Source organism: Aspergillus campestris, assembly GCF_002847485.1.
Source record: "Aspergillus campestris IBT 28561 chromosome Unknown P168scaffold_1, whole genome shotgun sequence".
In the NCBI taxonomy this organism is placed as follows: Eukaryota; Fungi; Ascomycota; class Eurotiomycetes; order Eurotiales; family Aspergillaceae; genus Aspergillus; species Aspergillus campestris.
In genome coordinates this window covers 711,857-734,894 of record NW_020194336.1, presented here as the reverse complement: position 1 = coordinate 734,894, position 23,038 = coordinate 711,857, and the positions used below count along the sequence as shown (strand labels likewise).

At 48.7% G+C, this 23,038-nt stretch overlaps 5 protein-coding genes and 1 non-coding gene across 6 annotated transcripts; 5 read left to right on the top strand and 1 right to left on the bottom strand.

The window, feature by feature from the left end:
• The first annotated feature begins 7 nt into the window (after positions 1-7).
• P168DRAFT_261969 (MBL fold metallo-hydrolase) lies at positions 8-1,665 on the top strand. The gene is made up of 4 exons (XM_024834720.1): positions 8-262; positions 312-459; positions 546-911; positions 972-1,665. Exons 1-4 carry the CDS (start codon positions 26-28, stop codon positions 1,262-1,264), a joined length of 1,044 nt encoding a protein of 347 aa, XP_024696532.1. The 5' UTR covers positions 8-25; the 3' UTR covers positions 1,265-1,665.
• A 5,947-nt stretch (positions 1,666-7,612) lies between these two features.
• Positions 7,613-8,289, top strand: P168DRAFT_4777 (uncharacterized protein). Its single transcript, XM_024841967.1, has one exon. The coding sequence runs from the start codon at positions 7,819-7,821 to the stop codon at positions 8,164-8,166; it is 348 nt and encodes a 115-aa protein (XP_024696531.1). The 5' UTR covers positions 7,613-7,818; the 3' UTR covers positions 8,167-8,289.
• Positions 8,203-10,412, top strand: P168DRAFT_277583 (uncharacterized protein; the record flags this gene model as incomplete). The annotated part of the gene is made up of 13 exons (XM_024835617.1): positions 8,203-8,212; positions 8,332-8,408; positions 8,460-8,581; positions 8,687-8,770; positions 8,875-8,902; positions 8,957-9,100; positions 9,430-9,479; positions 9,555-9,560; positions 9,767-9,821; positions 9,974-10,031; positions 10,196-10,222; positions 10,263-10,282; positions 10,404-10,412. 13 exons carry the CDS (start codon positions 8,203-8,205, stop codon positions 10,410-10,412), a joined length of 690 nt encoding a protein of 229 aa, XP_024696530.1.
• Positions 10,413-13,813: 3,401 nt separating this feature from the next.
• Positions 13,814-14,208, bottom strand: P168DRAFT_4756 (uncharacterized protein). The gene has a single exon (XM_024841964.1). The coding sequence runs from the start codon at positions 14,101-14,103 to the stop codon at positions 13,876-13,878; it is 228 nt and encodes a 75-aa protein (XP_024696529.1). The 5' UTR covers positions 14,104-14,208; the 3' UTR covers positions 13,814-13,875.
• A 318-nt stretch (positions 14,209-14,526) lies between these two features.
• P168DRAFT_286107 (plasma-membrane proton-e) lies at positions 14,527-17,992 on the top strand. Its single transcript, XM_024836280.1, has 3 exons — positions 14,527-15,035; positions 15,110-15,333; positions 15,387-17,992. Exons 1-3 carry the CDS (start codon positions 14,636-14,638, stop codon positions 17,739-17,741), a joined length of 2,979 nt encoding a protein of 992 aa, XP_024696528.1. The 5' UTR covers positions 14,527-14,635; the 3' UTR covers positions 17,742-17,992.
• A 3,455-nt stretch (positions 17,993-21,447) lies between these two features.
• Positions 21,448-21,537, top strand: P168DRAFT_t33. The gene has a single exon. It is a non-coding gene; the product is annotated as a tRNA-Asp (tRNA).
• The last annotated feature ends 1,501 nt before the right edge of the window (positions 21,538-23,038 follow it).

Here is a 23,038-nt window from a genome sequence, read left to right as displayed (position 1 = left end):
AGAATATCTACCACATCTCATAAATATGCCACCCACAGACCTCGTAGAAGTCGACTCTCTCGAAGCCCTAGTCATCATCGACAATGAACTCGACCCCCTCTCTCCAGCCGCTCCCCCACCTCCAGATACGGTCCAATTAACCGGCCACATGGGGACACTGGCTGTCAACTCCCCGCACCACGTCGACAACCGCGGCGAGTGTCATAAGGAGGTGCAGATGGAGGATATCTGCTGCTCGGCGCATGGGCTGTCCCTTCTTGTGGTATGTATGTGCTTGCTGGTAGGTGGGAACTTGTGCTAAGGGCGATCAGACAGCCACGAAAGGCGATAAGAAACATTCGGTTCTTTTCGATGCTGGTCCGGAGGGGGATGCGTGGGAGAGAAATGTTAAGCGGTTGAGGCCGGATCTGTCTTGCGTGGAGGTTGTTCAGTTGTCGCACTGGCATCGGGATCATTCAGGTGCGTTGTCTGACTGATTGTTTGCATAAGCTTGCGAAGCCGTAATGCTATGCTCTGATGATGTGTTTTGGGCTAAGATCAGACAGGCGGCCTTCCCAGAGCTATCCAGATGATCAAAGACGCCAAAAAAGCCAAAGGTCAAACAGACAAGGTCGTCGTGGACCTCCAGCCAGACCGTCCAGACTATCGAGGCGGTCGAATCGGCGAGACCATCTTTTCATTCCAAGCCGATCCAACATTCGAGGAACTCGAGGCGGCAGGCGGCAAGGTAGAGAAGCACGCCGATGCACACACCGTGCTGGACGACTTCTTCCTGATCTCAGGCAAGATCCCGCGTCGCACGCCGTACGAGAACGGTCTGAGATCAGGCATGCGGTTCGATCGGGAGGAGAACGAATGGGTGTCTGATGAGCTTATTGCGGATGAGAGGTTTCTGATGTGCAATCTCAAAGGTGTGTACCTATTTCGTACCGGACGACATGTCTACACACCCGCTCTAACTACGACTACAGACAAAGGAGTCGTTATGTTCACGGCGTGCAGCCACGCAGGCGTGGTCAATTGCGCGCAGCACTCCCTGGAATTCGTCGACAAGGCCGTGCCTCTCCACGCCGTCGTCGGCGGGTTCCACCTTGCTACAGGCGATGCCAGCTTGCTCGACAGTACGGTCAGAGACCTCAAGCGGTTGGACCCGGCCGTGCTCCTGCCTGGGCACTGCTCAGGATGGCGAGCCAAGTTTGAGATCGAGAAAAAGATGCCCGGCACACTTGTTCCTTGTTCGGTGGGCATCAAAATTGCATTCTAATGCCTCTGTCACATGGCGAATATTTTCGTCCGTACTGGCTCGGCCATCGTGAAAGAGCGGGAGCCTGAACGTTAGTTCGTATCAGATCAAGCTGTGATCGTTCGGCTGTCTCGTTGTGGTCGTCATTCAAGCCGCATGTCTAGCTCGTGTTGAAGCTCACCGAGTCGAGGCTCGAGGCCTCGAGCATGTGAGATGGTCCATGTGATATCGGGGAGTGTTTCATATTTATTAAGGATCGCTGCAGCGATGTCTCACGATCGTTGTCGGAACGGCTATGGCGATCGATCTGCTAGTATATCCGAGGCAGTGTTTGTTGCATGAGCTCGATTGCATGGCTTTGGATGATTTCATGCATTTTTTGGGAGTATTATCTGCAGTTGCATGAGAATGTCGCTTGTTATAATGCAGTATATAGTAATTCAAATATATATCCACATCAATGACGAATATAGATCGAGCACATGTCAACATAAATATATACTAATAACCATACCCCCACACTATATATCCCAGTATCAACAAAGGATATAACAACTACAACAACTATAGTTAAATGATCAACTCAACCACACAACTACAACCATACCCAGTAACAACAACAACACACAGACCTATACAAATACCCAAACCAGGGTAAACCTCAAACCCCCACATACCTCCTGCCAACTTACTTCCACCACTGCACACTACATGCATACCGACCTCATACCTCAGACAGACCAATTTCTAATTTGTCTGGAGACATCCTCCCCCCCAATCACCCGCTCTAGTTTAAAAACGAATATGCAACGCAAGGCAAGGTCCTACACCCCCACCGATGCCAAGATCCCTTTCCTCAAGACACAAGACATGAAGATACCTGCTAAGTTATCTATTTGTTTATTTATTTATTGTTTATTTACCCGATGCGGGATGTCGTCGATGGAGACTGGATCACAAGCACATACTACAAGAATACCTGTCTACTCTGTTCCTTGGCTATGTATGTATGTAGGCAGGTATGGATGCATCATCTGACACGGCGAGTGTCTCGCTTGTGTGTAACTCCGATGAGATCACAACAAACGGGTTGAGTAACCTTTTCCTCTTGGCTGTCTGTCTATTACGGTAAGGGTAGGCTGGAAGGGGATACTGACGCGTATTTGCGTCTCAAGTGGTGTGTTAGGCTGGCTGCTGTATATCCCAGCGAGTATGGAGTACTGATTCAGTTGTTGTTTCTCACGTGTATACTACCTATCTCTCTACCGATCTCCTTCAACTCCTCTCTCTTCCTCCCTTTACGCGTGTGTCCCCATCTATCAATTATCTCTCTGCCTAAAGCACCAACCTCACTAATATCACCGACTAGCCCTCCATCAACGATTGCAACTCACCGAAGGATACATGCACAGCCCTCTCCTCCTCTTCCGCCTCCCTTGCCAAGACAATAAAACGTAGAGGGTGGAATGCACGGCAGGCTTGGCAGTTATCTATCCCGTCCTGGCTGATTTGTATTTATCTTGTGTTACCGATGACGATTATAGGTTGCTTTTAGGTTTGTTCTGGGTTTAAGGTTGGAGTAGGGGGCGGACAGGAGATTATCTCCTACCTACTACACTAGGTAGTAGGTGGTAGGTACTGGACTCGCTACCCCGTACTTTAGGGGGATACTATAGTAGGGACTAGGTGTTAGTATAGTCCGTGTGATACCTACCTAGGTATTCGTGTGGGATAGACACTGACGATCATCTGGGGTACGGAGTAGGCTATACGAAGTGAATGTGAATATCAAGCCAACCTCGTACAGTAAAATTGAAGCCAAGGATTGAGATGAGAAAAGGGGTTGAAGTCGATAAGACCAGTTAGTGATGCGTATTATTAGTCTTAACGATAGATGAACATCATCTTCCTGCATGAACCTATCAAACAGCGCCATTCCTTATCTTTCGCAGGATGATCACTGTCTGCTAGTCCCCGAACTATCCCTCCGATCCTCCACGCCAAGAAACGCGTCGCTCTTTATTTATTCTGGGTATGGAGTACGGGGTACGGAGAAGCCTAGTAGGGCACTAACAGTTATTGATTGATGTTAGTCGGGGCAGAGTCGGTAAGTGACGCGACAGACGTCAATCGATCAATCAGCGTCATCCGACCGAGTTCAGCAGTACGATGGTACATGGTACAGGATCAATTCCAAGAAACAATATCGGCAATGCCAAGACCGTACCTTGCTGAGGCGGGCGCGTCGACCACGCTTGGCGAACTTTCGCGGAGACTTAATTCGACCTTCTTTCTTTATCTTCATGTTGACGTCCACCGCGGGATTTTTTGAACCCGGTGACGTGGCCGTGCTGTGTGCCCCGATCCCGGTCAAGGGATTGACTGATTGATTGGATTAGGTTGAATCCGGCGGTCGATCCGGGGATGCAATTCGGATTTTCATATGCTGGTGCCTGAATCGTCTACAATGGGTGTAGCCTAGGCAGTAGTAGCCTGTACTGAAGGATTGCCCCATGGGGATGATGGATAATGAATGGAAGGGCCCAACTTAGTATCGAAGGGGACGAGAAGGAAGTCCAGTACAGCCTTGGCGCTGCATCACAGCCACCCCGGACGCGCTGTCGATCGTCCATCATCCATCCTGTCAGCCGTTCGAAAGCAGTTCGGTGGTGTTTAGGCGTCAGCAATATTATCGTGTAGACATGCAACATCCTCCTTCCATCGGGCTCGGCGGGTGGGGTGGGCGGGTTGGGTGGGATTGGGTTGGCTGTCAGAACCTGATATCAGGAATGGTTGTCTCTATCTGGACTCGTCTCTGCGATCCGTCTGTTGTATCCTCGCCCGGTACTGCCCTGTTGGGTTGGATCTTCCCGAAGCGCAGCCTTCGCCCGCGTCGGATGTGATCTGACAGCTGGTTCATTGGCCAGTGGGCTTGATTCTCGTCGTGTCTACGTGAAACGGTAATCCCACGTCGACGGCGATGATAGTTGGTGCTGACGGTTGACTGCACGAGTTGCCCGTGCTTATTGAATGAACGGTTTAAATGAAATAAACTAAATTGAAAGTAAAAGGAAAGTAGGGTAAACCTAACCCGAGGATATGTCGATCTACGCCCAGCTGTAATCCAGCAATACTAACATCCTTCGCGCCGCGGCCTTGGTCGATCACGGGCGCGCGTGTGCATCCTCCCAATAACCCTATCCGGCCCGGGAAAGCAGGGAGCGAGACGGAAAGAGATGAATGTGATTCCGGTTTTTTTCCCTGCAATCCTATCCAGGATAGGGATATATCGAGCTTGGCAGTCTAGGCAAATAACCAAGGACCTAAACATGTAGGGCAAGTATGTATGGATCGATAATTGTAATCGATAATCATAATCTATTGAGTGAAGGCTCGACAGACCTGCCTTTTTGGCGACATGTGAGGTCATAGGAGATAGGTAGGCTGGTGAGATATGCAGGGTTTCGGAGATTTGTGCCTGTAGATTAGTATCCTATGCAGGATGTACTCCATTTTGGTGTGACAGGTACGAAATAATGTAGGGTCTTTCTAGCGTGGAGGATACTATAGTTATTGGTAGATATGCTGGTGTCTAACGGCGTTGATTCAGGGTTGTCTGACGTGATATATGGTCATGTCCATTCTCGATATACAGATATCTATACAATGAGGGTGGGTAAGAGAGCCAGGTCGCCCGCGAGGCATATCCATCCATCTTGTGTCCAGACCATGCAAGGAGACAGACAAAACACCAAATCAAGCGGGGTCTCGATCCATGTGGGAGATCCCTTGGCGTCAGTATATCCAGTCGAATGTATATCTAGTCGACAGGTAACTGTATAGTTCTAGATGTCCGGTAGGCATGGGCATTCGTCTGTCCCTGTGCTGGTCATCTAATGCGCCTTTGCTATTACAATCAATCGATGCATACTATAGAGTATGGAAGTAATCTATAGAGTATGGAAGTAATCCACATCAAATAGGCCGACAGACAGTAGTCTCTAGACATAGGCAAGGTACATGAAACCACCCACAGCACAACCAAACAAAGGTGTGAAACGAGGGTCCGCCCTCCTCCTCGCATAAAACCTGCAATAGTCCATCTACCTCGCACACATGTTCCGAATAAACCTAAAAAAAATGAGGATAAAAAATAATAATAAAAACTAAAAAGGTGAAAAAGTAAAAAGAAAGCGAAAAAAGAAAGAAAAAAAAAATTTTTGACACCCAAACCCATGGAACGCAGTCGGCAACTCGGGTGGTCCCCCTTCCCTTCTGTTTTCACACCTTCGTCAACCATGGATACATGAAATGACGGTTCCCGCGGTTGAAAGAACCACTCGCAACACATGCTGGGTAGCGTGCTTGCTTATCAGCTATGCATACGCACCACACACACGACACATGTGTCTTTGACTTTTGGATTTGTCTTACTAAAGACAGTTTTCTACGTGCCGAATGCCGCCGTGCCGCGTAGGCCGAGTTCGACCCTGTGGTTTTCGGGACCGAGACGGGACCTGCCTGTCTGCCTTTGCCTCCCGTAATGGCCTTGATGCTGCCGAAACGCATATCCCGAGCGATGATCGAGCCGTGAGTATCCGTATCTTGTCAGGGTAAATTTTATTTTTATGCTTAATTGGTTGTTATTCTTTTTTATTTTTTATGATTTACTTTTTTCGTCAACCTTGATAGATCGAGTATGTCTCTGGGATGTCACGGATGAAGTGGCGAGACCTTGTTAAAGGGGTCATCATGTTGAATAGGTGCAGTAAATATATTAAAGTATGTATGATTGGTTGGCGGCTTCTAGGATGCCGGGATCCGGTCTCAAGCTCGTGAGGTGGTGTCTACTTACCTATCTATGCCTGAGTATGTACTATCTTGGAGTCTTTGGTAGTATGGTAGCTACTAGCTAGGTAGTAAGTACTGCGCATCCAGGATTCCCTGGAAGCCCTTATTTTGAGCGGATTCAATATGCATGCAGGAGATTATCCCACATATATTCGCACGATGACGGCCAACGTGGATTAACTTTGTCTTTGTTGCGGGGAATATAATCGCTTGGTTTCCCTGTCAGACTCTCAAGGTACCAAAATGATGATATCAACACTCCGAGACAATGGTAGCCCCGAGGACAACCACGGGGTGGAGGTTTGTATCTAATGGGTTGGGCCATATATCTGCAGAACAACCTGAAATATGAAGACTGTCCCTGTAGAGTTTGACACCTCAATGGTCAAAGTTAAAAGTCCATTAAGTTACTGTGGCAATCATCTCTTCCATCCCATTCCATCTCATAACCACCCGATCAAGTAACACGGTGATACCACTGCATCATCATCACGCAGTCTGCCAGTCTACCAGTCTCAGACCAGCAGAAAATCCCTCACCAGGATCCTCGATGAGACAGCTTGGCACCGGGCGATCTCCCAGTGGGGAACTGGGTGCCAACCACCCCTCTCATAGGTCAAGTATGAGTATGAGTGATTAACACGGTTTGCAATTTATCCAGCTTCCCTGAGTGGACAGCACCGTGGGTGGAGGCGCCCGTGGGAACTTGGTGGTGACTACTGTAGGTACTGGTACGCTACTACGCACACCACGGGGAAGTTGAGCTGGTCGTTCATCCCGTTACTACTATTGTGGGTTTTGTCCCCCTTTAGCTTGGGGTTAGTCTTGGTTTACTATTTTAATCATTAACGTGGTGACTTAGGGAGGTCGGCAGTGAGGTCAAGATAGGTAAATGGGGGAGTGATCTTTGACCCTGATTTCATCATCAGTTGTAAACCGGCTTGACCAGCAGATGATCTTGCTCATTAGGGCTGGAATAAATCAATAGGGGTTGAAGTTCTCTCTCAGTGACTACGGTAATGAAAGCCTCGGCCAGAAACCTCTAGTTGGTTACGGGGAAAATTACACTGTATTACCGCTAGCCGGATGGGGGATTTCCCTCCTTCGGCTCGTGTCACCAATTGCCTCGCCTCCGCGGAGCACTATTACGAGTTATGCTCTTTCAATATCGTATACTTTTTATCCTTAGGGCTGGACCCCCGGCATCAAATCACACGATCACTCTACCAAACAGGTTAGTCTGGCTGTTGGCTTTTTTTACTTTTGGTTTGATTCCTTCGGCTTGGCTGCCCAGTGCCCACTGCTTACGCCGTACTATAAGCATGTCCGTTAGTGTTAAGGGGTAGATGCCAACACTGAGGGGCAGTGGACATGTCGACTAGAGCGTAGACACTGAATAGATGACGTAGTTGCCACCGTCTCCGCAATGAGGTTGGTCATGAGGAAAAAGAAGCGGGTGGCTCTCCGACTATCAAAGACAAATAGTGTCGACTCCGATCCGTATCCGTAGATGCCAGATAGGTAGGGTTAGAAATATGGGTTTGTAACTGGAATTCGGCTCCCCCGACCCCATCTGCCGAGTACCCGATCAGCGAGCAGGAATTCCAAAACCGGGCAGACCCAGCCAAAAAAAGGACCCAGCATGTTAGCAACAGACCCAGTTACGGCCAGTTTCTTGCCCCTCCTTCTACTGCCCTTCTAGAAAACTTCGAGAACGGTATCGGATGCGGTCGCTGTCCCCGCCGCTCTGCAACCCGCCCGATGCGGATGTCGGATCATACCCTGGTTTTTTTTTACTTGCCACGATCATACCTCAAAGTTATATCGTTTGTGTACTATTGGCGACCGAGCTATCTGCGAGCTGCATGGCGCTCGTTTGTTGGTCATTGGTTTTGGGCTCTGAGGCGGTCGCAGACAAAAGAAATGAGGCATTTTCATGCGGCCATACGGCACCGGTCGGTGTCAGTCGGTCAGTCGGTCAGCTAGCCGGTGGGTGTCTATCTTTCCTACAGTACGGAGTACTACGGGGTATAGAACTCCATATTTTTAGGTGGTTGTTCTCCATACTATAGCTATCGTCTGATCATTTCTCTATTTCTGGGATCACCATGGAGCCTGGTTGGTGGACTGAGCTAACAATATATTCCCTCACTAGCTTGTGTATGTCGCTTGATATATATCCTTAACTATGTTAATATCAGAATACTTTATAATATCAAGTATACTCTACAAACTAGAACATTCAAACCATCTTGAAAATTATCTGCCACAATCACCAATTCCGATTCTATCAAAAAACCCGCCGGCCGATCCAGTCAGTCACCAGTCCAGATTTTTTCTAGAACCCGCGTCTACCCATCCACAGCCGTTCCACGGGTCAACACAGAGAGGGGACACGTTGTGGGGCAGTCGCCCTCGACCGTCGACTTTCCGAGACGTTTTGTTTTCCGGCCGTACCGTACCGTACTACTGGAGTAGTCGTATTAGGTAAGTCCTCTTACCACCTGGAGGTAACTTCCACACCGGGTAAAGTGGATAAGGGCGGGCCTCAGGATTAAACCTGCCAGGTACGTGTATCGTGTACCTGAATAGTGTGGTTCCGCGGGTGGATACAACTGTCGTCTGTATCCGTAGTCTGTACGGATTTGAGCTTCATGCTACGAACGGATATGGACAGTAAGAGGCATTATTGTTATTGGATGGGTAGCATCGTGAGGCAGTATAGGAGGCTGAATTAAGGATGGGATATAGACTTTCGCAGGTTGATGGCTGTCTTTCAGCCCTGCCACTTGTGTCATATGTTACGCAGTATGTAGATTGAAAGATTCTCTCTTTCTCTCTCTCTTTGTAAACCCCATCTAGTTAAGTAACTATTTGTCTTCCTTTCTCCAATCTGCGGAGGACGCACAGCTAGTCCAACGACCCCGGTCTCAATCCCTCTTGGCTGACGTTGTTACAGTGCGCCGTCTTGCCCGCCTGGGCAATGATAGCCCGCCACCGGCAACGGTGAGAATCCCCCAGAATTTCACTCGATCGAGATGGGGTCGTTGTGTGCACGGGCTGTTCCTTTGTTTAGGTCTGCCATTGATTCATCTAGTTGTTGAATAATGAGTGTAGTCAAGTGATAGGTGACTGGGAAGGACTAGGCCTCCGGGCAGACGGCACAGATCGTGTAGGGAGGAGGTAATTAAGCGGCCTGACCGGGCCAATCACGCGTCAGACAACGGGATCATGACCTATGGATTCCTATTCCTTTAGTAACCTCCTTCCAGGTAGGTCGTAGGGACCAGGTCGTGTAGAGAACAAGTTAAGTAATATTATGTAAAGTCAATCAGTGGAGAGCTATCTCTACCCTTGCGGTGCGAAAGCGAGACCTCGCTAGTAGGTAAGTTAGTAGCGAGTCGCTACGGGGGTGGTAGAGTCTAGACTTGTTTCTACTAGTGCTCTTTGATCTTGATAGATTAAGGTATGGTCGCATCTCCAACCGACCCCATATTACTACCCCTGCTAGGTGGTTGGCGATTGGCTTGGGGGGGAGGTATTGTACGGGTGTTGTACGGGTGTAATACGTATGATACGTCTGGTGATGCCGCCGAAAGCGCGGGCGCGTTGAGTAATTATCTCATTCTACTTTAGCTACACCGAGGTACTAACTAACTAACTACCAAGTAGGAAGTACACAGTACTATCCTTGTTTATTCCCAAAGCGACAAGCTATTCGAGGGAGGTAGATACCTATCTACGTAAGGATAAGTAATCCATAGCTTCAGCTATGGAGTACAGCATCCATACCTACCTCCACTACCAGCAAGACAACCGTATGCGGTGAGCTCTTTATTCTATTTTATTCAATTCTATTTTTTGTTTTATTCCTTCCAGAATAACTCCAGAATACCACCCACCCCAAACCAGACCGAACCTACGTTCTCCAAACTCAGTAAGAGGGTCTATTGCATCATACTTCCCCTGTCCTACAGGCCGGATCAGTCCGAACCCAATAGTGCCATGTGTCTGTAGATGCCATGAGACGAGTGCGGTGCCGTGCGACCGTGTGTCTCCCCGTGGAGAGAGTCTGGGGTTGGTATACTTGTTTACTACTAGTAGGACTTAGTACGGAGTACATGGGTAGTAGGTAGTAGGTAGTAGGTGATATCTACTAGGATGACAGGGTTCGATTGTGTTTTCACGGTGAGTGAGAGGATCTCTATAGGTTCAACCAATATATTTATCTAGGCTCAAGAGATGATATCGCCCCGGCAGGTTGTAGAGTGCATACAGTAGCCAGAATAATAAACATCAAAGTATATAGAATTACTGAATCAAAATAGAACAAAAGAAAGAATACAGAAGAAAAAGAAAAAATGGTAGGTATGCCGTTGCCCGCTCTCAGTCTTCCCCATTCCCATTCCATGCCATCATCCCCAGCCACCGATAGAACATTCATCGAGCGCATTCAACCCGATCGACACCATCAAAAGAACAAAGATGCATATCTAGGGTAAATACCACAAATCAGCTCTCGCATGCAGCAAGATCGAGTCAACGACACTTCGTCACCGCTAGGCAGTTATGTTATCGTTACTAAAATAGATCATTTAATGCTGTCGCCGTGTACGGCCCATCCCGTCCCCAACTAGGGTACCAGAGATTGGATGGAATCATCTAGGCACCGAGATATCTACGTAGGTATCTACGCCCGGCAGAAAATAGAGTGATCAGCACAGGCAGCCGGCAAACCAGCCAATCTCTGTAGTCTAGTAATGTGGTGGAAGACAAGCTTCTGCGTCTGCGCCTGAAGCTTGATACATAGTTAGACACTGCCACACAGGATGAACCCTGCAGATTGAATCTGACACCTCTATCCTTACTCCGTGGATGGGGGTGACTCTGTGGAAGATTGGTGTTGTCCACGCGAGACGTCAGGTGTAAGGAACTCGTGGTTGGACGAATAGATGGATAGATAGATGGATACTGAGTGGATGGTGGTGGATCAGGGTATACGTGGTGGTGGTGACTTGTTGTTGTCTCCATGCCTGTGCATGCATGGTGCATGGCTGTCCTGCGTGCATTTGCTTCTTTGTTCTGCTTTGCTTTGGTTTACTGTGATAGATAGATTACGATTTACTGGTGTTTATTGGTGGATACTGGGTAGGCGGAGGCCGACACCGGTGTCTACTACTATACTAGAATACATTTACTTACTTTGTTCCTTTAGTTGACGATGATGATGATAGTGCCGTCAGCGATCATCATGACACCGTACCAAGCGAAATACCTCATCCGTCAACAACGCCCGACATAAAGGAACCCGAAGGATGAACCCCTCCGATCATCCAGTTTAACTGAATTAGTCAATAGTGATGATGTACACTGCCTCCTCCTGACCGACAAACAAAATATCGCAACGTGGATACCCGGCACAAGAAAGAAAGGAAGGATACAGGAGCCGGTTGATCAGCGGGTGTATAGTCGGATTGAGCCCGAATTGGACTATACTAATGATTCGCGGACGTCGTCGGTCGGGGCATGATATCATGCGACGGTTAGCCGGGTTGGGTTGGATTGGATTGGGGGCGAAGGAGGGGGTGACGGGGAAATAGCGCGTGGGCGTGGGCGTGGGCGTGGGCAAGGGGGGCCGGGCGTGTTGTAGTTAGTGAGTGAGTGGGATTGCGGGATATCGGTGACCTAGATAATACATAAAAATATAACACGGGTAGAAATGATTATCTATGGGGTTTCTATTATGAGGATTAGGTTGTTATTGTTATTGTCATATCGGGTGTGTTCCGTGGACTACGGATGGATAGGTACTCCGTAGATGAGCGGCTTTTTGTCAGATGAGTGAGGCCGTCCTTGCCGAAGAGCTGGATAGTCAGTGTCAGGTCAGGGCAGTCTCGACGTGATTACTACGTAGTACTCCGTACTAGACTAAGGAGAGGTAGATAAATGATCAATAATAATACAGTAAATTATAGCTGCCGATTGAACTACTAGTCGGCGGATCCAAGACCACTTCCTCACCAGTCAAAGCGAGAATAATGACGCTGGTGGATTGGGGGAGAGGACCGGGCTCGCTCAGTTTCTCTGTCTCTCCACGAGACTAAGGTACCTCCGTGGGTTGGAAGAAGGAACTCAATCAGGGAAACGAGGTTGGGGATTGGCGTAGATTGAGTAAGGTGTGGACTGTGGAGAGCTGTTTCGGTCGGTTTGGTTGGTTGGCCGATCGACTCCGGGTTAGTCTTAGATTACGCGGTGGATATAAAAGAAGTGCGTGTGTATAACCTAACCTAAGGGTATCTCGACTACTTTGTAATGATAGCTAATAGATATGATAATAAGAATTGTCATGATAACAGCAACGACTAATCCCAACTCGGCCAATGACATAATGCCCTGACTCTGTACCTGATACGAGCACGGTATTCCGAATACCAGACCTCATCTCGATTAATTGATTCTAATAATACCTAATAAGGCTCACCTCGGCGACAGGACTAAATTGCATCGGAAGATTTACATGGGGGTGATTCCTGCACAGAATCACACATACAGGACAGGTACATCGACCGTCCTGTATAATCAGATGTCGCATGTCGCAGGTAGATTTCATCTCTGATGCCGAGGGTAGGGTATTACAGTAGGTAGAGGTACTGTCGAGGTGTGTTTATTTTGACTGCAGCCGGAAATGGCCCCAGTTTCGTTGCTCGGGACCCCTTGCGTCCCTGTCCGGCCGCGCTCGTGGCCCCAAGATCGGGTAGGACGGCCGCAAGAGGGTAAAATGCTCGTATGTATCTTGGTCCATCGCACCCTAAGAACCTGATCGATCATGGAAGAATGGATGGAATTTCCGTCGGGAATTTCTGCAATACCTTGTAACTGTTGTCTTGATGTATGCATTGGATATAGCATGTGTCTGGCCCTGAGATGATCTGGTCTATGGATTGGAAGGGTGCGGTGTTCTCTGCTGCTTCTCCTGCAAGGGAAACCTGCGTAATGATCATAATGCCCCCCTCATTATGGATCCCCCCACTGTCATGGCTGCACGATTCAGGAGATGATTCTGGTCTTGGGGTATGGATTGACGATGATGATAGTCTTCTTCTCTTGACCTATTCTAGTGACCGCCAGTGTGGGAGTTCCTATACTATGTAGTATGTACTCCATACTAAGTATTGATCAATACATCGTGATGATTGATGGATGGTAGATTACAATGTCACACTGGAAAATCGCGCATAGTCAGACTACCACTCGACACGGGATGAACCAGTGTAAGGAAAATTAACGGAGGCCACACCCGCACGCGGCTGCCATTACTTCAGTTAGTATTTACTTTACTTTACACTTACTACTGGACGGACAAGGCTTGGTAGAATTCCCTCCGGTGGAAAACTCCGTTGGCATCCGATTATCCTGGTATCTGGGCATTCATACCGGGATCGAAAGCAGAGGCGAATCTTCATGTTTTCATTGATGAGATTTTTGCCTTTTCTTTACTTTACTCTATTGCTCAGTTCTATAGTATAAACGTGGTCGAGATGAGAGAACCGACAACCGTGGTATCGTACAGTAATGACGACAAAGGTTAGGAGATTGAAGGCGACCGGAGGGGCGACTCGGCACGGGTCAGCCGGTTCGAGAGGGTACGGCTGGGTATGGAAATACAGTCGAGTCCATGAGAAGAAAGACAACGGACATGATGGCCAGAATGATTATGCGTTGAAAATAATAAAAATAATGTTAATAAAAATCAGAATTTTCAGAGTAACCACTATACTTCTTTAAGAGAAATGACCCACTTTTCCATGGAGGGAATGACCAGACAGGGTAAGAGAAAAAAGGAAAAAACCAAAAACAAAACAGGAAAAATAAATGAATAAAAAAAACAAAACCATGTCATCCATGGATGGGCAAAGGGAGAGCGTCCCAATAAGCGGGAAATGTGAGTGTACAAAAGGGAAAAGAAAGGGAGGGATCTTCCACAAGGGGAAACCAGAGGGGCGGATCATTCAGCAGCGTTACCGGACTGGGCCAGACAAGGGAGTTGTGGTGCTGCCTTTGGGTTCTGCTCCCGGCCGGTATTAACCCCATCATTTGGTTCAATACCTGTCCGGGAAATATTTATTATCCAGATTGAAAAAAAAAAAAATAAAAAAAAAAAAAACCATAATTTAAAATTAAAATAAAATTCAAATTCTTTTTTTCCCTCATAAAAAAAAAAAAAAAGGAAAAAAGTGGACACTCCCAAAAGGAAGGTGGCCCGTTAGATTGGAGCTTTCTACCAGACGTGTTTGTCCTTTATGATCTCTCTTAATTATTTCCCTCGCCTCCCTCTTCTTCTCTCCCCCCCCCAGTCCTGAATATTAAAGAGTACACTTTCCCTTCCTACCCCTCGTCGTTCTTTTTCCCCTCTTTCTCTTTCTCTTTCTTTCTTTTTATCATAGGAATTCCGACTCTTGCCATTCCCCGTCCATTCTCTTGTTTGCATCAGCTCATACTTTTGGGTCCTGAAGAAGGCTTGGTGAGCCGAAGCAATCAACAATGGCGGAGCGGAGAATCTCCTATGCTCCCGACGTGGAGAATGGTGAATCGCGTCCTGCTCCTGATGTGAACGACACTACTGGTATGGACGAGTATGGAGCCCTCAACCGTTACATCTCGACCGCCCGCGATGGTCGTCGTGGCTCGACCTCCAGTGCCGCTGCCCTGAGCGCCAAGGAGGAGAAGAAGCCGTGGTGGAAGTTCTGGGGTGGTAAGGAGGGCGGCAACGAGGATGGCTTCGTCATCCCTGACGAGTGGGTTGACACCGACATGCGTACCGGTCTCAGCTCCTCCGACATTGAGGGTCGTCGCAAGCGTACGGGCTGGAACGAGTTGACTACCGAGAAGACCAACTTCTTCATCCAGTTCATCGGTTATTTCCGTGGTCCTATTCTTTATGGTGAGTTTCCTACCACCCATTGGTGGTTGTCGAGGGAAGGAAAGAGGTCAATGGCTAATTGTGGTTGACTACAGTTATGGAACTTGCTGTTCTCCTGGCTGCTGGTCTGCGTGACTGGATTGATTTCGGTGTCATTATTGGTATTCTTATGCTTAACGCGGTTGTCGGTTGGTACCAGGAGAAGCAGGCCGCCGATGTCGTTGCCTCGCTCAAGGGTGATATTGCCATGAAGGCGGTTGTTATCCGTGACGGCCAGGAGCAGGAGATCCTTGCTCGTGAGCTCGTTGCCGGTGATATCGTATGTTTCCCCCTCATTCACCACACTCCATTCTTATCGCTAATAATATCTAGGTCGTCGTCGAGGAAGGTACCGTCGTTCCTGCTGATGTCCGTCTGATCTGCGACTACTCCAAGCCCGAGAACTTCGAGACCTACAAGGAGTACCTGATTACCGCCAACGATGATACCCTCAAGGAGAAGGATGACGAAGATGATGAGGATGGAGGCATTGAGGCTCGCGCCGGTGTCTCCCTCGTTGCCGTCGATCAGTCTGCCATCACTGGTGAATCTCTCGCTGTCGACAAGTACATGGCCGACACTTGCTACTACACCACTGGTTGCAAGCGCGGAAAGGCCTATGGTGTCGTCACTGCTCCCGCCCGTCAGTCCTTCGTCGGTAAGACCGCTGCCCTGGTGCAGGGTGCCCAGGACCAGGGTCACTTCAAGGCCGTCATGGACAACATTGGTACCTCTCTGCTGGTTCTCGTCATGTTCTGGATTCTCGCTGCCTGGATCGGTGGTTTCTACCGTCACCTGAAGATCGCCACCCCCGAGAACGAGGACAACAACCTGCTGCACTACACTCTGATTCTGCTCATCATCGGTGTCCCCGTCGGTCTGCCCGTTGTCACCACCACCACCCTGGCTGTTGGTGCCGCCTACCTCGCCGAGCAGAAGGCCATTGTCCAGAAGCTCACCGCCATCGAGTCCCTCGCCGGTGTCGATATCCTCTGCTCTGACAAGACCGGTACCCTCACCGCCAACCAGCTGTCCATCCGTGAGCCCTACGTCACTGAGGGTGTTGATATCAACTGGATGATGGCTGTCGCTGCCATTGCCTCCAACCACAACCTCAAGAACCTCGACCCCATCGACAAGGTCACCATCCTCACTCTCCGTCGTTACCCCAAGGCCCGCGAGATCCTCGCCCGCAACTGGATTACCGAGAAGTACACTCCTTTCGATCCCGTCTCCAAGCGTATTACCACCATCTGTACTTGCGACGGTGTCCGCTACACCTGCGCCAAGGGTGCCCCCAAGGCCATCCTCGCCATGTCCGAGTGCTCCGAGGAGGAGGCTCAGCTCTTCCGTGATAAGGCTACCGAGTTCGCTCGCCGTGGTTTCCGTTCCCTGGGTGTTGCCGTCATGAAGGAGGGCGAGCCCTGGCAATTGCTGGGCATGTACCCCATGTTCGACCCCCCCCGTGAGGATACCGCCCACACCATCGCCGAGGCCCAGCACCTGGGTCTGTCCGTCAAGATGTTGACTGGTGACGCCATCGCCATCGCCAAGGAGACCTGCAAGATGCTGGCCCTCAGCACCAAGGTCTACGACTCCGAGCGTCTGATCCACGGTGGTCTTGCCGGCTCCGCCCAGCACGACCTGGTCGAGAAGGCCGACGGTTTCGCCGAAGTGTTCCCCGAGCACAAGTACCAGGTCGTCGAGATGCTGCAGCAGCGTGGTCACTTGACTGCGATGACTGGTGACGGTGTCAACGATGCTCCCTCGCTCAAGAAGGCCGACTGCGGTATCGCCGTCGAGGGCTCCACCGAGGCCGCCCAGGCCGCCGCCGATATTGTCTTCCTTGCCCCCGGTCTGTCCACCATCGTCGATGCCATCAAGCTGGCCCGTCAGATCTTCCAGCGCATGAAGGCCTACATCCAGTACCGTATCGCCCTGTGTCTGCATCTCGAGATCTACCTGGTCACCTCGATGATCATCATCGACGAGACCATGCGTGCCGACCTCATCGTGTTCATTGCCCTCTTCGCTGATCTTGCCACCATCGCCGTCGCCTACGACAACGCGCACTTCGAAGCCCGCCCCGTCGAGTGGCAGCTGCCTAAGATCTGGGTCATCTCCGTCGTCCTCGGTATACTCCTGGCCGTCGCCACCTGGATCATCCGTGCTACTCTCTTCCTCTCCAACGGCGGTATCATCCAGAACTTCGGCTCTCCCCAGGAGATCCTCTTCCTTGAGGTTGCCCTGACCGAGAACTGGCTGATCTTCGTCACCCGTGGTGGCCGCACCTGGCCCTCGTGGCAGCTGGTCGGTGCGATCTTCGTCGTCGACGTGATCGCCACCCTGTTCTGTGTCTTCGGCTGGCTCTCCGGCGAGTACGTCCAGACCAGCCCCCCGTCCAGCGCCGAGTTCTCCATCAACGGCGACGTCGACATCGTCACCGTCGTTGTCATCTGGGCCTACTCCATCGGTGTCACGATCATCATCGCGGTCGTCTACTACGTGCTCAGCATCATCCCCGCTCTGGACACCCTCGGCCGCAAGAACCGCAGCCAGGCCGACACCAAGATCGAGAACCTGCTTGGCCATCTGTCCAAGCTGGCGATCGAGCACGAGGTCGATGCCAACACTGGCAAGTCCCGCTACACCCTGGGCGCCAAGGCTGACCCTGAGGAGGACGAGTAAACGCTTGTTACGCTCATTTCCTAATAATTTCCTCTACCGAACTAAACTGGATATCACTTTGCGCATACATGCATGAGCTGGTCGCTTACACTCCGACCAGCTTGCTACCCTTTTTAACAGTATTATAGACTTTTTTTCATTTCTTTTCCTTTCTTTTGCTCTAGCTTGATAGAGTCAAACTTTTTTCTTTTACATGTGTGTATGTCATTAATAGTGGTAAATTTAGTCAATCAATGGTTCAAAGAAAAAAATATCAAAAACAAAAAACACATTCACTTTATGAAAGTAAATCAGCTTCTACTGTATATTCTGAGTTTGTAGTTATTCAAAGATTGTCATTGTATTTTCTCCAGGTTCTTCTACACTACAGTTACACAGAGTATGGAGTACAGTATAGCATGACCAAAATCTCGGCACGATTTGCTCAGAAATCAAGACAGAAAGAAAGATGAACAGGGCGAGAGGGAAGGGGGGGCAGCAGCTCGCACTCACACAGTGGACACTGGACTCCCTCAGTCGAGCCACGAACGAACCCCTGAATTGATGAGCACCCAGACTAGCGACTAACCGACTAGATTGGATTTGATTTGGATCGGCCAGACGGATCCACTTCTTGGCTGGTTGGTTGTGTGTGCCTCGTTCCTGCGTCGGTCGGTCCACTTGTTGCTTACTTGGTTGGTTGGTTGGTTTGTCTCCACTTTATTTAGTTGCTGGAGCTGGAGCTGTAGCTGTAGGAGTAGGAGTAGGTAGGAGTGGTGAGGAGGAGGAAGAAGAGTGGGAGGAGGAAGGGGAATAATGGGGTAGTGGGTGGTGGGGTGGAAGTCGGTGGAATATTCATTCTCGCTCCTGCTGTGGGTAGGTCCACTGTGTGCTGTCTAGACTTTGTCTTGTTTTTTTGGGATTGAGCTCGTGGGTGGGTTGGAAGCCTGTTACTTAACTTAACTCGTGTGGACGTGGGTTGTGGGTGTGGGTATAGTGGGGAGTGTTTGTTGTTGTTTGTTGTTGCTGTTATCTATCACTTTGTATGGAGTATCTACGGAGTAGTAGGTAGTAGCTAATACCTTAGCTAATACCTTAGCTAACGAATAGCTAGTTGATGCTGTGCTATCTATCTGGAGCTGGCTAGTTTAGTGGTTCCTGGTTTTAACTTGTTACTAACTTACTTGGTGGGTTAGCTCCGTAGGAGGTGGGAGTAGAGGTGTTTAGTGGGTGGGTCTTTTTGATCACCTGAGTTGTGTGCTGATGGGGTTTAATCTATTAGCTGTGGTTGGTTGGTTGGTTTTGTAGTTTTCGCTGGTGGTGGTGGTGGTGGTTGTCTTTAACTGAGCGTTATTCTTACCTTACTTGGTAGTGGTAGTAAATACTGTTGTATTGTAGATTGTACAGATGATGAAGAGACGAAGACGTTGATTGAGTGATGTAGGCTCCTCGCCTAGCCTACGATTACGTCTATCACTGCTGTGGGGATGTCGGCTCGTGAGTCGCGTCGGTATACGGATACCGTGTAGGGATTTACTGCCGTTGATGACGACAGAGGTTGACTGAGGGGGTAGCTAGCTAGCTAGCATGTACTTACCTAGTTGGCTATAGCTAACTTTCTATACCCTACTGTAATCTGTACGCCCTGTCCTCGCTTGCTTCTGAGCTCTAACTTGCAGCTGGTTAGTCGTGCTACGTAGGTCTAAGCTTATACTAATATAGATAATGCATCGTGTAGGTGATGATGATTGCGTGCTATCTATGTCTTGAGTGTGGGGTGTAGTTGGGGTAAGTAGAGTGAGTTACTTACTGACTGGGGTGATAGGCTGGTGAGGTGAGTTGTTTGGCTTGGTAGGTTTTGTATTTTGTGGAGAGTGGAAGGGTATTATGCAGGTTGTGTGAAGTTATGCTGAGCGACTGTTGGCTGTCGCTGTGTCGTATGTTTTGATAAGAGGATAGCAATGGCAATGGCAATGGCGTTCATGTAGGATTGTATTGTCGTGAGAATTGACAATGAACATCTGAGATTAGGTGGTGTTGTTAGAGCTGTTGATTGATTTGATCTGTCTGTAGGTGTAGTTGTTGTATCTTTACTTGAGTTGCTGGCATCAAGAGTGTATCTTTCCTTGGTGAGATAGTTGGTAGATTTGATACGTTTAGCTGGTTGTTGATGTGTTTTTCTGAACTTACTACGTTTCAGGGATGCTCCTTATGGATGGGATTCCTTTGATCTGGAGATAATGCAGTAGAGGTCTGTAAAGTCTTCTTGGAGACGCGACTGTCATAGTTTCATCCCGTTTTATACGTCAATCTGGCCCTCATCCTCACAGGTGATGCTGATCAGGTCAGATGTCAGTATCTAATACCTAGCACTAGGTGCATGCTGTATCTGTTGTTGTAGGGAAGATTATATCAAACGATATGACGCATACTGCAGTAGTGGTATGTATGGTGGTGTCATTCTGATCTTGATATTTGCTTCCATGTCCATCCATCTCTGTTGGTTATAGAGGTGTGGTGTCATCTTGTGGGCTGTGAGATGCTCTATCCTCGAGGGATTTGCATGTCGATAGAGAGGTGTATTCTGATTGAAGCAGCGGAATTTATGTAGTAGATACTAGGAAATAGACAGTCCAGGGATACTGGTGTATACTTGACTCTAATATGAAGCTATGCTCTTTCATCTATCTGAACCTGTTAGTTGAATCATCACAAGATAAAGTAAAGAAAAGAAAGTTGAAGGAAGAAAATTTGAGTGACAATATTAACTTAGTATGATCCAGAGTCAGGTGAAGAAAGAAAGTGACACTATCAATCCTATCTGGCGTTGACAGTGATGGTGAGTACTCACCATCACCACAGCGATCACTTCACAACACCATCACTTCCATAACAACAATAATATTTCTAGAACAGGAGACGTGTTCAGTTTTTCTGTCTATATAAACAGGTCTGATTCCCATCGCATCCTACTTTTTTTCTCTTCCTCTACACATGTCTCCTTGCTTCTATCCTGATCTCCCTGGGCGAGGATAGTAAACCCATTACACTTCGTTCATATCATCTTCCTACACATTCCACATCGCATCCTATTTTTACACATTCCACATCGTTACAATCCTGAAAGACTCTTACGACCTTCGAAACAGAGACTGGTAAGCCTCAGATCTACATTCCGCATCTCCTACATCTACAAGAACTGACAGTGATGGATGCGACTAGATCTCCTCTTCAACCATCTACCCACGGAGCTACAAATCCCATTAGATCAAACAGCTCCATACAAGAAAGCAGGAAACAAACTCATACTGGCTGGGACTAAAGCATAGTGGATTCCACTGTTGTGACCAAACACGTCTCTCTGTTTATTGTTGTGGACGTGTTGCCCTCGGCGGTCATCGCCATGCCGATTCCTTCATGACAGTGTAGTCTACGTGACCAACACTACACTACACGTTGTTTATCTCTTTCTTCTGATTTCCTTCCTGTACTTCTTCATGTCACATCCTCTTTCGTGACATTGTGGTGAACCCTCATGCTTTCTTCTCAAACCAACCTTGAACACAGCATAATATGCTAGTCTTATCTTATCTACAAGATCTTTATCATCCTTCCTTCCTTTCCACCACCGTCTTTACTTTAAACATGCTTGTTGATTGTTCCCTCCCACCCTGATCAAAGACCATCACCAGGATATGAATCCATCCAAGAATCACATGATATCAAGTCCTCGATGGTCTAACGGTCATGATTTCCGCTTGTCATGGATTCGTCCTTACAAGCGCGGGAGACCTGGGTTCGACTCCCAGTCGGGGAGATTTCTTTTTTTTTTCTTACTTTTCTATTCATACACCTTTGATTTGTCTTTTGTCACACTGCATACAGGGCTACTTACGAAGGCCAAAGTGTCATATCTTTGCAGCCGAGTGGTAATTCCCTTCTTTCACTGCAGCTGTTCTCAATCATTTTCATGTTCGAAAGAGGAGGGTCCTCTTTACAACCGTTGCTTATCCCAATTCCGGGATTAAGCTACGCACCAAGTCCGCCGAGTCCAGTCATCCTGACTGGTGGTGCTCTCTTGACATACAGCAATCGCCATGTCGATGTCCATTGTCTTGTGCTAGATGAGTTCTAGTCGTCTACACTCGCTCCACTCTACTTTGTATTATGATTACTATTATCATGTTCCTTCGTTTGGAGGTATACAATGACACTGGACTGTCGAATCCAGAGGTCATGTTGGCCAAGCTTATGGACCACCAGCATTCTTGGGCCTTTGAAAAGGGATTGGACGGATCCACAAGACCATGTCTCCTGGGAATGCCCTCCTTGCTTGAAGGATAAGCACATTCATCGAGGATAGAACTTTTGGTTCGTCCGATTCAACCGTCCATCGACTACACATGATGGACCGCACTCACCACGCCCTGGCGAAGGTGTTCTTGTCGTCCCCGTTTGATGACCAGCTTTATCACTGCCAATCAGTCCCTTGATATACGATCGAGGGAAACAACCAACTATGCGGTTTCCCACAGAAGTCGCTCTGGTTCTTCATGGCATCTGTCTCCCGTATACGGTGTTATCACCGTCTCCTTGACATCTCTTCGGCTATAAATCGAAGAAGCGATGATAACAGCGAGATGCCGACCTGCATCCTGCGCCCTTCAACAAAACGCGCAGGCGTTGAATCAGTCATGGCTGGTGCGCCTTGTCAGGAAGGGCTGGGGGCTAGCGCAACCCTCTCCACCCAACGCTTGTCGGCGTTGCTAGGAATATCTCCTGCACGAGGGCAGCACTGGACAGTGTTCCAGAAAGGGTGCGGGGTGCTTTGCAGTTATGTGCTCTTGGTTATGATATAATCATGACAGGTCTGGCAAACCCGACAAATTTCTACATGGATGAAACTGTTTGGATGGATCATCGGCCCTTAATCTGGCAACCGCCCTTGTCGTCGGCCTGGAATATGGAATAGTCGGGATCACAATCAATAGCTCTGAGGCTGTCACTGCTGAATACTTCCAATGCCAATGGCATTTTGATGCTTCACGCTTCGAGTCACGGCTGCTTGTGTGCGAGCAGAAGAAAGGGAACATGCCACCATACAAATCTGGCTGCCTCAACTGTCTGGTTTTACTTCAGACATATGCTGGGCAATACCCTCAGTACATCTTTGGCTGTTGTATCGTTTGACGAACGACGTTTCCAGCGGACACACGACAAACAAGACTTGGATTCAATCCAATTCAAAGCCTCCAGGATGAGATTCCACTGGCGGATCTCCTGCCTATAATAAGCGCTGGTCGCCGTGCTTCTGGATG

What these genes read in the sequence shown, in the direction of transcription:
- P168DRAFT_4756 (XM_024841964.1), bottom strand. Translation starts at nt 14,103, where the DNA reads ATGATCCGCCCCTCTGGTTTCCCCTTGTGGAAGATCCCTCCCTTTCTT.
- P168DRAFT_261969 (XM_024834720.1), top strand. Translation starts at nt 26, where the DNA reads ATGCCACCCACAGACCTCGTAGAAGTCGACTCTCTCGAAGCCCTAGTC. An exon ending in ATGGGCTGTCCCTTCTTGTG is followed by an intron (nt 263 to 311) that starts GTATGTATGTGC and finishes AAGGGCGATCAG; the next exon opens with ACAGCCACGAAAGGCGATAA. An exon ending in TCTGATGTGCAATCTCAAAG is followed by an intron (nt 912 to 971) that starts GTGTGTACCTAT and finishes CTACGACTACAG; the next exon opens with ACAAAGGAGTCGTTATGTTC.
- P168DRAFT_4777 (XM_024841967.1), top strand. Translation starts at nt 7,819, where the DNA reads ATGCGGTCGCTGTCCCCGCCGCTCTGCAACCCGCCCGATGCGGATGTC.
- P168DRAFT_286107 (XM_024836280.1), top strand. Translation starts at nt 14,636, where the DNA reads ATGGCGGAGCGGAGAATCTCCTATGCTCCCGACGTGGAGAATGGTGAA. An exon ending in CCGTGGTCCTATTCTTTATG is followed by an intron (nt 15,036 to 15,109) that starts GTGAGTTTCCTA and finishes GGTTGACTACAG; the next exon opens with TTATGGAACTTGCTGTTCTC. An exon ending in AGCTCGTTGCCGGTGATATC is followed by an intron (nt 15,334 to 15,386) that starts GTATGTTTCCCC and finishes AATAATATCTAG; the next exon opens with GTCGTCGTCGAGGAAGGTAC.